Genomic DNA, 16562 nt, shown 5'->3' with positions numbered 1-16562 from the left:
TAAAGGCATGGGCTACTACCCCTTGGCTTCAGAACTTTATTTTTATAATGAATTATTAGTCAAGTGATTTTTGTATTTTATATAAAAGTATTTAATGTATATAAAAGTATTCAGTCTTTTATAGTGTTGGCATGGTTCTTAGGTACTAAGCTCATAATATATTTAAGTGCTATTATATATGTTTTGATTCATTCACTCTGGGTACTTTGGCAGCTTATTGAATAAAATAGAAAAGGCTATAAGGGTTTATAATAATCTACAATTTATTTTTTATAAAGTTACTTCTAATCTTATTGGCTACCCATAATGCATTTGGTACAGAGAGGGATACAGAGTAAGTGTGGGACTTGAGCCTTGTGTGCAAGTTCCTTGTCATATTACAGATAGATTATCTGTTAGAAAGGGCTCAGTAGTTATTTTATGATCATTATCTCCTGCGACATATACACCCCTTTAATATGGACTCCTACATTTAAAGACGAAGAAGGAAGACACAGACACTAAGCATCTTTGCCAAGTTTTCTCACAGGGATGGATCCAGAACTTAGGTAGTTTTTGAGCTTGTGTTCTTTTAATCATGGTTCTGCTTGTATGCTGGTTGATGTCCTTGGTTTAGAGTTCTTATTTGGAAATGGTGGGACCTGGGTGAGCCAAGGGAGGATTTAACAGCAGGAGTTAACAACCTGAAGTACACTTTTCAAGGATTCCTACCTCAAAGACACTATATTTATGGTTTTTTTTTTATATTCAATTTAGTTTACTGGATTAGATGAAGTCAACTATTTTTATACTGCCAACATTCTAGAAATATGATTAAAATGCTAATGAGTCATCCAAAAAACTGAGTTTCATACTATTTATTAATGGAGAGAATCGGCCTGGAGTTGTTGGGAAGGCTTGAAATGTGTGTGCCAGCCATACACTCTGGGGGACAGGTGCTACTGAGCTGAAAGAAGATGCGCTGTTGCTGTAACGTCAAGGACGGCTGTGTCTGTGTGTCTCTCTGCCTGCAGGGAGCAGATGGCACTTATGTTGAGGAAAGAGGAGGAGGGAATTAATAATGAATGGATAGCAGTGTAATAAGCAGTTAAACTTAAGAAAAAGTAGCAGATACGAGATTATGGTGAATTTTATAAGTGAAGCCAAAGAGCTAGATGATCAATAGCCAGCAGTGAAAGTTGTTTTGAGATGGTTATGTTGACATTGTTGTACTAAATGTGTTTCTGAGAAGAGAGGCAGACTTACAGAGACAAATACTTGGAAACAGAGTAACTGGATTTGCCACAGTTAAGAATGTGGCTTTTGAAATGGAGAAAGTAAGAGCATTAAGCACAAATTTTATGGAATGAATGATCTGATTTTATAATAATAGGCTGTGAAGTTGGCCTGTAGTGCAAAGGTCCAGCATAAGCTAGGGCTCAGAAGAGCTGTTCAGTTTGTCTCCGGCCTACTCTTGTCAGCACTGCTTTGTTTGTTTGTTTGTTTAAAGTACTGTACCTGTCTTCAGACACATCAGAAGAGGGCATCAGACCTCATTACAGGTGGTTGTGAGCCACCATGTGGTTGCTGGGATTTGAACTCAGGACCTCTGGAAGAGTAGTCAGTGTTCTTAACCACTGAGCCATCTCACCAGCCCTCAGCACTGCTTTCTTTACTCATCTCAGCCACAGGTCCAGCAGGTCCCCTGTGCTGTGTGTTGCATTTTTTGTAGGATTTTGTCAAACAAGGAAAGATAGCTACTTTTTTAGAACATACTGCAGATGAGACTATAAATCCTTTTATATTAATATAAATTTATGAACTAGGTTCAAAGAGAGAGAAAACTTGTATTTTTGTGTTAATAGTGTACAAAAAAATGGAAGTTATAAAAATTTGAAAGATGAATGATCTTATAGTTGGAGGAGGATGGAATATCTAAGCCCAGCATTGTATAGATTATATAGGACTTAAAAATGTGGGCTTGAGAGGTAAAAAGACTAGAACTTTCTTCACAGGGACTAATTTTTGAAGGAGAATGTTTGACTTTTGAAACAGAGCACTGAATTTCTGCAGATATTAGGAATCAAGAAAGATGACAAAGAAAGCAAGCTTTGAAGGCCTGGTAAGCTACTGCATTCCTGTAATCTCAGCACTTGGCCGGAGGAGGGAGAATCAGGAATTCAAGGGCAGTCTCTGCTACCTAGGGGCAATCTTAGCTACATGAGACCCAGTAAAAGAGTAGAAAGGAGGAGCTGGGAACAAAGATGGAAAACTGTCAACAATGATAGGGGTTGAACTTTTTGAAAACAGAAATACTGTGTTTAGAGGAAAGTGTTGCTGAGTTCTTGTAGTTAAATAGAAGATGTTTGGGAAGTGGCAAGCATGCATTCTTGCATGGTTGTTTGGCAGCCTGGAAGAAAAAAGAATATTTATAATAAAGTTAATGACTAAAGTAGCCTTATACTTTTTAACTTTTAAAGAGATTTATTATCTTACAATTCGTATATGTCTGCATGCCTCTGTGTGGATGTGGGTATCCACATGCAGGTGCGTATGGAGACCAGCAGAGAACTTTGGATGCCCTGGATATAGAGGCTGGCTGTTGTAAGCTGCCTGACTCATTTGCAGGGAACTGAACCCAAGTAGCCTTGAAAGGTAGTATGTACTCTTAACCACTGAGCCACCTCTCCAGCCCTACACTTTTGATTTTTGTTGGTTCCTTAATGAAACTCTTTTAGGTGATCCTGCTTGCCTAAGGATAAAAATTTGAAGGCTTAGTCCCTAACCTACTTTTGAGGCTTAACTTTTCCTTGTTCAATATGTGGATTTCTGTTTTACCCAGACTATATGGTTAGCTTACACTAATTTATTTGGGAACTTTATTTGTATTTTGAACTGAAAATTGCTATAGAAAAAGCACCATGATTTGAGTTTTTTAGGATAAATACAACTTACACAATTTTTTAATATAGACTGTTTTAAGTATGATTAGTATATGATTATTTCCAGCAGCTTTAAGGACAGATTTTTATCGGCAAAATTACTAATGGTAGATTAAGATACAAAACATTGCGTTGCTCCGTGCTTCCTAATGATGGCTCATTGGAATTATTGGCTAGTTTTTAGTGGTCAGTCATTGAATAGAACTTGTTATGTGGAGTATGGTGGCTGAGAATATCCAAGACCGAGAGACTAATAATGATCTGAACTACTAAATCGAGAACTTTGATTATCAGCAATCAGTAGGGTTTTCTCAGTGAGACTGAGAGAAGGGACACATTGTGCTCTTACCTACTAAGAGACCAAGCAGAAACAAAGCAGCTTTAAGAGCTCCAAACCGTAAGGTTAAGAAATGTGTACATATATGTTACTGGTATCAGAAGAATTCTTTACTGCTGAGATAATCTCCTTAGTGTATTAATTACTGTTCTCCTTACTGTAGATGATTAGATTCCTTTACATGCTGCTAATACACTCATGCCATAGCTTGGTTTAGATTAACATTTAGTTTTTATATTGCTTTGGCTAATGGTATTTACAGCCAATTCATGTTGTACAATTTGTTTCCTTTTCTCTATGGTTTTCCCAGAAATACTGACTGACTTTTACTATTTTTTCTTTAAGTACAAAAATTTTTCAGTTACATATATTTCAGACTTGAAAAGACTGGTCAATTATGTTATAAATTTCACCTTTTTTCAGGCCCATAGACTTTTGATAACCTTCATCTAGACTGGTTGTCCCGTTGCCCTTGTTTCTAGCTGTCCTGTCTGACCCTCCTATCTCAGTATTGCTGTGATTGTAGCTTCATAAAGACTTATTTGGTCCTGTATGCATTAGGACCATCTTTACTATCTCAGCCTCCTTCCCTTCCCCCCTTCCTTCCCTTCCCCCTTCCCTTCCCTTCCCTCCCCCTCCTCTTCCCCCCCTCCCCCCCCCCCCTCCCTTTTGGTTTCCCTCCCCCCCCCCCCCCCCCCTCCCCCCCCCCCCCCCCCCTCCCCCTCCCCCCTCCCCTCCTTCCTTCCCTTCCTTCCTTCCTCCCTTCCTTCCTCCTTTCCTTCTTTCCTCCTTTCCTTTTTTCTTCCTTCCTGCCTTCCTTCCTTTCCTGCCTGCCTTTCTCCCTTTCTCCCTGCATTTTCTTTCATTCATTCATTCATTTTCGTTTTTCTGAATGGGCTTCTCTGTGTAGCCTTGGCTGTCCTGGAACTCACTATGTAGACCAGGCTGGCCTCAAACTCACAGAGAGATGCCTAACTCAGTCTCTCAAATGCTAGATCAAAGGTCTGTGCCATCACTGCTAAGCTCTACTTTTATTTTTTAAAAAATCAAAAGGTGATTTTCAAGTCTTCCTTAAGTCAGCATTTTGAATTGTATTGAAGTGACTTTTTTTTCCAAGCAAAGTGATTGGCTAATATTAGCAATCTCAAATAGTTTGACTTAATAGTTTTCATATTGTTTGGATCTTTTATTTATTGCAAATAAGGAGTTATATAACATTTTTAAACCAGGAATGTAATTGTTGGTTTTGTTTTGTTTTGTTTTGTTTTTTGAGACATAGTCTCAGTACAGCAGAGCCCCTGGCTGTCCTGGACTTGCTTTATAGATCAGGCTAGCCTCTAATTCACAAAGATCTGCCTGCCTCCTGAATGCTGGGATTAAAAAGGCATGTGCCACCACGCCCAGTTTAGGAATGCAATTTTTATATCTAACTTATATAAAGTGAATCTTTGTATTTTACACTTACGAAAATCTTTAATACAGATAAACTCATTTGAAACATAAATTTACTGTTTAACTTTTCTACTTTGATATCTTTTTAAATTGAAAATAGATTTTTTCACACAATATTTCTAAGTATGTTTTCCACTTCCTCTTCTCCTTCCCAACTTCCCCCACCCTAATCCACACCCTTTTTCTCTTTCTCATTAGAATACAATCATACTTCTAAAAAATAATAAAGATAAAATAAAAAATAGGCAAACCAGAATATGATGAAGCAAATTAACAGAAGAGTCAAAGAGGACGCACAAGAAGTACACACAGAGACTAACACTGAGTGGGCAAGAGAAATCCCAGGAAAACATAACACCGTAAACTGTAACATATATGCAGAAGACCTGTAAGGAACTAATAATGCCCAGGCAAAGCCTTATGAGACAAAGAACCTCCAAAAATGCCATTGAGTTAATTTTGTGTTGACTCTATACTGCTGGGCATAGAGTCTTAAAAGTCGTTTGTGTAATTATTGAGACTCCATTAGGGAAAACAAATTTTCCTTTACGAGCACTTATCAATCAGAGATACCCTCTGGGTTAGGGATGGGGGGCTTGTGTTCACTTCCCCTGTCAGTGCTGGGACCCCCATCTTGGCTGGCTTAGATCCATGTAGGCCCAGTACATGCTACCACAGTCTGTTGAGTTCACATGTGCTTCAGTCCTGCTGGTGTTTAGAAGGCCTTGTTTCCTTGGTGTTCTTCCCCTCTTCTGGCCTTTAGAATCCTCCAACTCCTCTTCCAATAGGGTTCCCTGAGCTCTGGAAACATCCCATTTAGGACTGAGTATTCTATGATCATCTACTCTCTGCACTTTTTCCTGTTGTGGGAATCTTTTTTGTCTTTAATCCTCATAATATGTGATACTACTTAGAGTAGACAAGTGATGCTGATCTTGTTTGATAACTACATGGGTTATTTTTAAAGAAACATAGTGACTTTTAAAGTGAGTGACACACGTCTTTAATCCCAGCATTAAAGAAGCAGAGGCAGATGAATATATGTGAGATTGAGGCCAGCCTGGTTTACAAAGTGAGTTCCAGGACAGCCAGGGCTACATTGATAGAGAAATCCTGTCTCAACAACAACAAAGACTTTTATGACTATATAGCATATGTCCCACATTGTGTGTGTGTGTGTGTGTGTGTGTGTGTGTGTGTGTGTGTGTGTGTGTGTGTGTGTTGGATGTGTTTTATTCATTTGAAGAATCTTTACAGCTATGTAATGTATCCAAATGTCTTTCAGTAGGTGTGGTAATGATTTTCTAGGTATGTGTTGCAAATAAAATAGATTTATATCTAAACCAGTCATGGCAGCCTGCTTTCTAAGACTGTTGATTTAGAATGAGAGACACTTGAGAAATACTAGGCTACAACCTTGTGGGTATTTCTGTTTTGTTATATTATGAAGAACTACTGAGGTAATTGTGACATTAACGTAGCTCACATATATTTGTGTGTGTATATATACATACATATATGTATACAAATCTTTGTTAAATATGCAGAGCGGTTTTTGGCCTAGAAAAGTTACTTTCTGTTTCAGAGTACTATCAGCCTGGAGTGTTTGTGCTTGGAGAGTTTGTTACTTCTGACTTCCAGTGTCCTGAAACAGTGTCAGAATAGTTTACGAACTTTGCTTCCATGCCTTCAAATAGTTTAGGCAGGTTTTAGAATGATCTCTAAATATTTGTAAATGTCTTTGACATCTGGACACTTTCTCAGGAGGCTAACTCTGACAACTTTCTGTACTTTCTGTGATAATTATGACATACTGCTTCTGTTGTTTTTGTTGCACCCTCCAGAAATTTATGTATTACTTGGCATTGATAGTAGTAGAATGATTATTCACCTTTTCCCCTCCTAAGATAGCAATACTCTAAGGTGTTCTCGAGCATATTAGGATAAGAGCTTGTATTTTACTGCCTGAGGCTGTAGTCCATAAAAAGGATCTTTACTTAATTTTCCTTCTGTTCATTGTTGCTGGTGGTGGGTGTCTGCAGGCTTCCAAGTTGGCATGTATGCTGTAAAGAGAGTTCTTCAGCTTCAACATCATACTATTCTCAAGATGATAATTGTGCAGTAGGAAGTGAAGACATACAGTTCCAGAAAAAGGTACCTTAAATGGAATTGACAGCCTGCTTTCTAAGACTGTCTTAATTTAGAATGAAGGTAACTTGAGAAATACTAGGCTACAAATACGTGGAGATTTCTTTTCTATTGTTATGAGGGCTACAGAGGTAATTCTGATATTAAGGTAGCTCAGAGATGTTTGTATATTTTTGTTGCTTGTTATTTCTAATTTTGGTAACATACTATGTGTAAGTGTGATGTATATTCTTGCTCCTTTATTGCTGCAATGAAATCTGCTCTTACAAATTAAAAGCGATTAGCAATGAGTGTTGCATGGAGAGTTTGCTGTTGGAGGCTTTGTAGTTCCTTGGATATAATTAAGTACAGTGAGTAGACATAAAACACCTGATCATTTTGAAATCATAATTTTACTACTTGAAATGATAAAGGTAAATACTGACTTCTATTTGTCTGCCTCCAACTTTCTGTATTTTAAATTACAGAAGTAACTTGGCTGATTATAAATCAGTTTTCTTTATATATACTTTTCCCATCCCCAAAGGAGCCATGTTTACTGCTTCTTGTGAGTGTTCAAATGTTTTCTTGTAGGTATAGGTACAGTTTTAAATAGGATCACAAATTAATATTTTGATTTCTGTTATAATAACATAAAAATGTTTCACAAAGTGATTTTTCTTCTCCAAGGAGATATACATATATATACATACATACATATATATATCACATATATTCATTTAATATGGCAGTTATTAAAATAGTATATGTATATATATACACATATATATATATGCACATGACCTTTATTATACAGATACAGCAGAATGTATTTTTCCCTTCATGAGATTTTCATGTTGTTCCTCAGCTGTGTGCGCTTGTGCATCATGACAGACTCTTATTTACATATTTGGAGGTTTGAGATATAATATTTGGACTGGATTGTTTAATTTTTGAGTTGTATAGAATTTATATCTGGGATGGAAGATACAAATTTTTGATAATTTGTTTAAATGTTTCTTTAAAAAGAAAATATAAGGGGACTGGAGAGATGGCTCAGTGGTTAAGAGCACTGACTGCTCTTCCAGAGGTCCTGAGTTCAGTTCCCAGCAACCACATGGTGGCTCACAACCATCTGTAATGGGATCTGATGCCCTCTTCTGGTGTGTCAGAGGACAGCTGCAGTGTACTCAAATCTATTAAACCAACAAACAAATAAATAAATCTTTAAAAAAAAGAATCCAATTATATTGTTAAAAAACAAAACCATAAAATGTAATGCTTTTATCCACAATCAGTAAAACTTGTCTCTAACTTCTTCCTTGATGAGATATTTACATACCAAATGTTACAAAAACATTATAAGTAAACATTAAGTGGGGGAAAATTCTTTCAGCAAACATTTCAATATTTTGTATGTGGTAGATAAGCTCAGGTTAAAAAAAGGTGCTTGTGAACTTTGCTTTTGTGATATGTATATTTTAGGAAACACATTTAAAGACACAGGTTTAGAAAATAAACCTGTGTGTGTGTCAAAAGATAAATGAAACAAAACCATATATTCTCCAAGTAATTACGGAAGTCTCACTCGGTGTCTGGTACATAATACTTAATATAGGATGTGCTCATTAAGCTATCAGATGAGGTTTTTATATTTTAAGTATGTTGACAAGGAGAGGGATGGAAGGAGGCAGAAAATAAACATGTAAATGAAGTTGAGAAGCAAATGTATTAAAGACTGGTTTATAGCAAAGAAGGAGATAGTTTTGATAACTACATTTATTTATTTACTTATTTACTTATTTATATAAAATAATTTTACCAGTCATTTTTTTGTCACCATGTAGAATGAAAGAGAAGAACCTAGTAATGCTAAAGTATCAGAAAAATCAAATTCATATTTAACTATATCTCCAGAAGAAAATAAATTAAAAGATGACTACACTGTGGATGAACAAGTAAGCTATATACTGCTTTTGCTTTTAATAGTATACCTTATGGTCTCTTTTTCTTTTTCTTTTTTTTTTTTTTTTTTTTTTTTTTTTTTTTTGGCCAGTATTGGATGCCTTTGTTTAGTCAACATGTTATTTGTTATTATATTTTCTTCACTGTAAAGTACCATACAATGGAATGTAAAATTATTTGCATGTTAATAGTAGTACAGATTTTATGAAGATGAAAAAGTAAAGATTTAATAATATGGCTATTTTCTAAAAGGTCAAACTTGAGTGCAAATATTTCTTCCTAAGTTCTATTTTTTGACTCATCAAAATATATATTTTCTGATTTTTAGGTACCATATCTTTTTTCTGATCTGCTTATTTTGCATCAGAAGTAGTTGTATGTAGCACATAGAGCATCTTTGAAATCAGTATTTAAAGTTACATAGGATATGAAGAATACATTAAAATGGTTTGCCCTTTTTCTCCATTCTAAGTATTATTTTCTATTTTATGCACCTGAAATATGGCAGTTACTAAAATAGTGAATAAATACTATAAACCTAGTAGAATGCTGATACATCTGGAAACCATTTAATCTAAGAGGTTGAAAGAACTAGGGATATTTGATATGGAGACAGAAAGATTAAGAAAAAACAAAACATTTTATAGATTAAAAATGTTCATCTTGGGACTAGAGAGATGGCTCAGTGGTTGAGATCACTGACTGCTCTTCCAGAGATCTGAGTTCAATTCCCCCCAACCAGTTGGTGTCTCACAACTGTCTATAATAGGATCCAGTGCCCTCTTCTGGTGTGTTTGAAGACAACTACAATATACTCATATACATAAAATAAATAATTATTTAAAAAATGTTCATCTCAGAATGAGGGAGTTTCATTTTATTAGATTTGGAAAATATTTGCCAAAGATTTAGGTGCAGACTAAAAGACTGCTGTCTGTTGCCTTTCCAATTACAGGACTATCCTGAAACTCATGTAATTGAAGTCGAGAATAGTGGCTCTCAGCCTTGGGTTTGATCCCCACAGGGGTTGCATATCGGATATTTGTTATGATTCTTAACAGTAGCAGAATTACAGTTATAAAGTAGTAGCAAAATAACTATGGTTGGGGATCACCAAAACATGAAGAACTCTATTAAAGGATTGCAGCATTAGAAAGATTGAGAACCACTGGTCTAGAAGCTTTTATCTCAAATGTTTTGAAATTTTATAGCATCTCTTATTCCTGTGTTGTTTAGCATAGTAGTCATTAGGTCCTTTGGCTATGGAGCTTTTGAAATGTGACTGATTGGTAAGATTTACTGTTAAGTACAAAATACATGTTGAATTTTAAGGACTGAGTTTAAACAGGAATGTAAAATACCACTTTTTAAAACTTTGAATATGTGTGAAATAATACAGTATTTGATAATGTCCTTTCCTAAAGATTTCTACCTTTAAAAACAAGCCACTGTTATTTGTAAAAATTTTACTTCTACTAGTTCTCCAAATAATCACATTTTGAATACTGTTGACATTGTCTTGTGTCTTCTTTTTGCTCCCAAACTGGCTCACCTAATTTTCAAAGCCTATCTCATCCAGTCCGTAGTAGTTCATAGTTTTTCTTTCCTTCAACTTGGTGTGAATTTTTCTTACTTGTTATTCTTTGTTATACTTTTAAGTGCATTATGTGCTAAATGCTGGGACTATTAAAATCAAGAGAACATTCTCCTTATTTAATACATTTTTATTATAATCGAAAACAGTGGGAAGGCAAATAATACCAGTTGACTACCATGGGTGCTGTGATGACACTGAGTATGGAACAGTGGAAGCAGAAAGGAAGGGAGCAGGCAAATTCCAGCATTGCTGGCTAATAAAGGTTTTCAGATCTGAGTAGCTGTTCAGTCGATTTCTGAGGGGTGAATGACCTAGAACATTTAGGACCAAAGAAAAGCAAATTCTTTATTGTGTTGTAATACTTGTGCATATCTTATATTCTTATTTGTTGATACACAGTTTTCCATAAACACTTTAGGGATAAAAGAACTGTATCATACCATTTTATATATTTACATAGGATTCCATAGTTACTAATAGCACAGTATTAAATAGAAATGGAATTACTTGTAGGATCTAATACAGCTGTGTCTGCTAATTTATGAAAAATGTGCAGGTTCTGTATTAGAATATGAAATAAAATTCTAAGGGTAGTAATGTTGAAAGAAAGGATTTTGTGTGTGTGTGTGTGTGTGTGTGTGTTTGTGTGTGTGTGTGTGTGTGTGCGTGTGCGTGTAAAAGTATTTGTTTTAAATAATTATCTTTAGCTCTGGAGAATTAAACCCAGGATTGCAGTCTATGCATATTAAGCACTTTACCATTGGACAAAATGCCCTTAGATTATGAACATCATATAGTCATTTTTCAGCTTTCAGAAGTAACTTATTAATCTTAACATTTAATATAACCCTTTAAAAAACAGAATATGGAAACAGCGAAGTTAAGTCTACCTGTGGTTGAAGCACTCCCTACAGTTGATTCGCATGAAGAGTCTTCCAGTGTAGTTGTAGGCAGTGAAAACATCGAAAATAGTTCCAGTTCATCTACCTCAGAAACGACTCCAATCTCAAAGCTTGAGTAAGTCATTATGAAGGAGGGAAGAGTGGGGGAAGAAGCAAACACAGCAAATTAGAAACATTTCTTAATAAAACGCCTTAAGATATTCACATCTGATATTTGGGCTAGATAACAGTCATAATTTATTGTATCAATGTCTTACTTGTGTATGTTGAATATAATCTTAATAGTGAGCTTATTCATTCAGCTCAGTAGATGAATAGAATTGATTCTACTGAATCTCCGCATTGCATAGGTCCTACTTAAGAGAAATTGTACATTTAAAAAAATCTGTGTAGTTACTCAAAAATCAAATGTCAGTTTATTTCCATCAGGTGTTGCCAGCATTCCAGTAATAGTCATGTGTTTGTGTGACTAGCTGTCTTTTTCTAACTTAATAACATTTGAAATACTTAAGCTTAAGTCATCTTTAGTTTAGCAAATCAGTTCTGTGCTTCTGAGTTCCTTCATTTGTAATGCCGAGAGAAAAGTCAAACACCCTCACTTAATACTCATTAAGTATTTACTTTCTTGAGAGAATCAATAATAGTAAGCACGTAAAAGAGTGTTTGGTTCAGAGTAAGAATAAGTGCTACTTTATTGCCACTTCTAAAAATCTTTTTACTGCAATAGAGTCAGGAATTAAATATCTGTATTCTTCAAGAATATAAGGAACTGGGCTGATAGAGTTTGCACAAAGATGGTTTCATTTGGGAATGTTGCTCAGTTATGGAAAAGGGAACAGAAAATATGCTAAGAAGAGTCTAGATAGTATTTCAGAAACTAATTAAGATACTATTTATCTGAACACTATGCTCTTATTCTCTTATTAAAAATTATTGATTGGAAAAAATTTTTTAAAAAATCCTGAAAAACTGGAGCAGGGGCTATGCTAAAAGCTGTTACCTGTACACGGGATATGTTCTAGTAGCTGGGCTGCCTTGTCTGGCCTCAGCAGGAGAGGAGAAGTACCTCACTTTGCAGAGACTTGAAGTTCCAAGGTGGGGGGAGGATACCCAAGGGAACCCCCACCGCTCAGAGGAGAAGGGAAGGAGGAAGGGGGAAAGGTTGTTGGAGGGAGTGAATGGGAGAGGGCAGTGAGTGGGATGTAAAGTGAATAAGTAAAAATAAAATTAAATTAAAAATTATTGATTGGTAAATTATAAGGGAAGGGAAATACTGAAATATTGGCACACTTATAATAGTAAAAGTACAGTAAAGCTTCACTGAGATAGCTTGAAATAACTGGTAGATTTTGCTGATTTCAACAGTATTAGATTCAATAGCAGCAGAAATCGAATGTTTAGAGAAGATATACTTAGAAAAAAAGTTTTTATTTTTATCTGGCCAAATATTCATTTAATATTTTGTTATAAAGTTCATAGATCAGTCAACAGGTGGTTGTTCGGATTTAAAGTAAATATCCCAGGCTGGCTGTGACCTCTCAGTCCTGCTGTTTGGCCTCTTAGGTATTGGGATTAAAAGCATGTGCCATTGTGCCCTATTTAAAAATAATTCTTAAAACATTCTGTAAATTTTTATTATTCTTTCTTGGGCTTAAGTTATGTTTCAACATCATTAGAATTTAAATGTGTATTAAGTCTATTAAATCATTGGATTATCATTTTTTCTTTCCTCATTTAGTGAAATAGAAAACTCTGGTACTTTATCTGTAGCCAAGCCAGGTGACACAGAGCAGCCTGAAGCTGACTGCGATGCTGGGGAGGCTACGGACGCAGATGCTTCGGTGGAGCAGCCTGCTTTCGTCAGTGCACCGGAGAGGTGGGTCTGAATAGTTCCCTTAGCTGTGGCTCTTTCTGCTTTTCATCATGACAGTGTCTTTTTGTGTAGACCGCCTAGGCTAACCTAGAACTCTATGGGTAACCCAGGCTTGCTTCAATCTCAGGATCCTCCTGCCTCAGCCTTCCAAATGCTGGGATTAGAGACCTGCACTAGCACATCTGATTAGTGATATGATTCTACAATAACTGCGGTGTAATTTTTTAAAAAGATGTTTGGTACAAACTTCATTTTACTTTTATTACTGGAATTTTATCTCTTTGAGCTTCTGTTTAGTTGTTCCTTGTGTGTGGTAATCATAACAATTGTATAAAAGCTTCCTCTCCAGCTAAAATATGTTTAATATATCTTTTGCTTTTAAATAGCCTTGTTGGCCAACATATAGAGAATGTGTCGTCTTCACATGGCAAAGAAAAAGTAACAAAATCAGAGTTTGAATCAAAAGTTTCAGTGAGTGAACAAGATGGCGGTGATCCAAAGTCTGCATTGAATGCTTCAGATACTTTAAAAAATGAGGTTAGTGTGTGAGCTTGGCTGGCTAGTACTCTTTTATGTAATGTACTTTAGGAGTGCAATCTTGAAGAAAATTGCTAAACATATTTTATAAAATTAGGGGTATTAGTCATAAAACTGATGAATTCTGCTTCTGTATATAGCAAGTAGTTACTTCATGATGTTCTGTCTAGTATTTGTGTATAAAGGTGTTCCGGAATGGATTCTCTTGGGTTTTATATATAATTATACGACTTTCTGCCCACCTTCAGCTTTTTGGGGCAATATAAGTAAAATTCTGCTTAGGCAGTGTTTTCAATCTCTAGATATACCACAGCCATTAAGTTGAAGAATAGCATTTAATTCAGTGAGAGCAAATATATGCTACTCAGCTAGAATATTTTAAGAGCACATTTTTGGTTTTGTTACTTACTGCAAGATACAACTGGATGCTAAACCACTGTCTTGAAACTATTCTTACAATAAAGATGGAGTTTATTATAGTGAAGCAGTTGTCTTTACTCTCTCTGAAGTCTAGTTTAACTGCCTAGAAGAGCCCAGTAAACACATCTCCTGAGGGGTTGTTAGGACCCCTCTGGTAAGAAAGAACTAGTGAGATGTTTTTCATCAACGTGAAAGCAAAATAAATCAAATGAAAGAGTAATTTAAAATGTCAAGCACACCTTCTTATTTATTCCTTTTAGTTTGGGATGTTCCATTCTTTTTAGTGAATTTTCACTTAAACTTCCTAACTTATGTTACAGAGCTTTGTACTACTCATAGCACTAACTGTGTGTGTCTGTGGGCTTCCTAGACCATAGAAACTCAGTGTTTTGTAGTCTGGTATTTTACACTTGATCTTAGCCAAAAGGCCGAGAAGTGATAGTCTGGTATTTTAAAGAACTCATTTTAATTTTTCCAGTGGAACCTGATCGAGAGTTGTTAAAGTTCAGTTGTCAGATATCACACCTGTAAGGAAAAGTAGGCAAACACTAGAGCATGTTTCCTTTGGAGCCCTTGTAGTCTCAGGTACGAATCGAAGCTTGATAGTTGGCTCTCTTTTACATTTACTGCTTCTCAACTATTAGCCAACTGCCTGTGTTAATAGGTAGAAGAATGACATTTTAATTAAGTATATAATTACTTCCTGAGCAAATTAGTATCCCTAAAAGGTAGTCAGAAATAACACATGAGTGTCCAGTTCAGGATAATTCTGCCCAGTTAAGTTCATGTAAGCACTTTGCTCTCTAATACAAGGAGATTGAAGCATGCATTATTCGGACAATTTGCAGGACCTTGGCATGAAGATACACACAGTGCTTGTACACAGTGCATTACAAATTGGTTTTATGGTTTTGTTTAGATTTCTAAATTGGTGAGAGAAACTTTGTTACCTGGATCTTAGAGTTATATGTTATTTTCTTTTGGGAGTGGGGTCTTTATTATCTCAACCAAGTGAACTTTTATAATCACTAAATTATTTACCAGACTTAGTTCTTTAAACAGACTTTATTAATAAACTATTAAGTTTTTGTTTTGTTTTATAATATATAAATTGCTGAATGATGAAATGAATAAGTAAGTAAATTACTCTGCTTAAGAAAAAACAGTGTAGCAGTTACAGCTTCTCTTCAGACAATGCTGTCATGCATTTGGTGACTTACTTTGAAACAGTCTGTAATAAGATTCATGTATTTATTTAGGTTTTTACGTAAGAGATTAGTCTGTTAATGCTTGATAGTTATTCTCCTACAATTATTCATTTGAGGAATAGTCAAGTTTCTGATTTCCCTGTATTAGAAGTAGCGCTGCACTGTGCAGTTATGCACATGTCTATTGACATTGCACATGGTGTGGAATTAGTGGGTATGTAGATCTTGCTAATACTGTATTTTAACACTCCTTCAGCAATCTGATAGATTCCCCATAATGCATTAGATATGTAACACTTTGCCCAACTGTCACACTATAATCTCCACAAACTGATATTATTTGCACCTCTGCTCTCCATACCTTCTCATGATTATTTTATGATTGCATTTTCTTTTTGTTGAACTTATTGCTTCTACTCCTTTCACTGCTTATTTTCAGTTATTCTTTACATTCATTTGTTTGTTATTTAAATGCATTTTAAGTACTTCATTCTCGAGGCTTGTTTCATCCAGCTTATAGTCTTCATTTTATTTTTAAATCTACAGAACCAGTGCACCAAGGTTTTAAAAGTACATTCCATATATCTATTTTTTTTAAAAAATAAATCCTTTTACTAGCACGTAACACAATTTCTGTATTCTTTTAAAGCATTAAGTCTTGGGCTTTTAAAATAACATTTTAAACATCTACTTTAAAATTTTTCTGCATATGATACTTGTTAACGATTTTGAAAAACAATATGCTACATCTAAAATTTTGATAAGTAAGTATACCTTAGATTTAAGGGGGGTTGTATTATAAGTATACTCTTCTGAGTAATGAATTTGATTAGGATATAGCATTCTGTTTTGTTTTAAAATAAGTTATATTTATATTATTAACATAATTTTTTGGTGCTTAAAGTTTCAGTTCTTTTATGTGAATTTGAATTTTTAAGTAAATCAATATTTCATTTTAAATAGTATTCATTATAAAATTAAACTTTTATTTATTGTTAAAGAAGCATTTGTGCTCAGCTTCATTATTAATTATTTTGGGGGGGTACATTTCTTTCAGAGCTCTGATTATACAAAACCACGAGAAACTGACCCTACATCTGTTACAAGTCCCAAAGACCCAGAAGATATACCCACATTTGATGAGTGGAAGAAGAAAGTTATGGAAGTAGAGAAAGAAAAAAGTAAGAAAGCATTGGGATTTAAAAAAAATTTTTTTTTTCTTT

General features: G+C 35.1%; 1 protein-coding gene across 7 annotated transcripts in view; it reads left to right on the top strand.

Moving 5' to 3' along the window:
- Positions 1-16562, top strand: part of Suco (SUN domain containing ossification factor) — a 64359-nt gene that overhangs the window by 5293 nt on the left and 42504 nt on the right. For all 7 annotated transcript variants that reach the window (XR_004389289.1, XM_032914644.1, XM_032914646.1 and 4 more), the window contains exons 2-7: positions 6753-6864; positions 8685-8795; positions 11262-11416; positions 13040-13177; positions 13561-13711; positions 16397-16520. Coding sequence is in view for 6 of the 7 variants with exons in the window: in XM_032914644.1 (XP_032770535.1) it covers positions 6753-6864; positions 8685-8795; positions 11262-11416; positions 13040-13177; positions 13561-13711; positions 16397-16520 (791 nt within the window). In the remaining variant the exon portion in view is untranslated. The remainder of the gene's footprint in view (positions 1-6752; positions 6865-8684; positions 8796-11261; positions 11417-13039; positions 13178-13560; positions 13712-16396; positions 16521-16562) is intronic.

This window comes from Rattus rattus, chromosome 10 (assembly GCF_011064425.1).
Source record: "Rattus rattus isolate New Zealand chromosome 10, Rrattus_CSIRO_v1, whole genome shotgun sequence".
Taxonomy (NCBI): Eukaryota; Metazoa; Chordata; class Mammalia; order Rodentia; family Muridae; genus Rattus; species Rattus rattus.
This window is presented reverse-complemented; position numbering and strand designations above follow the sequence as displayed.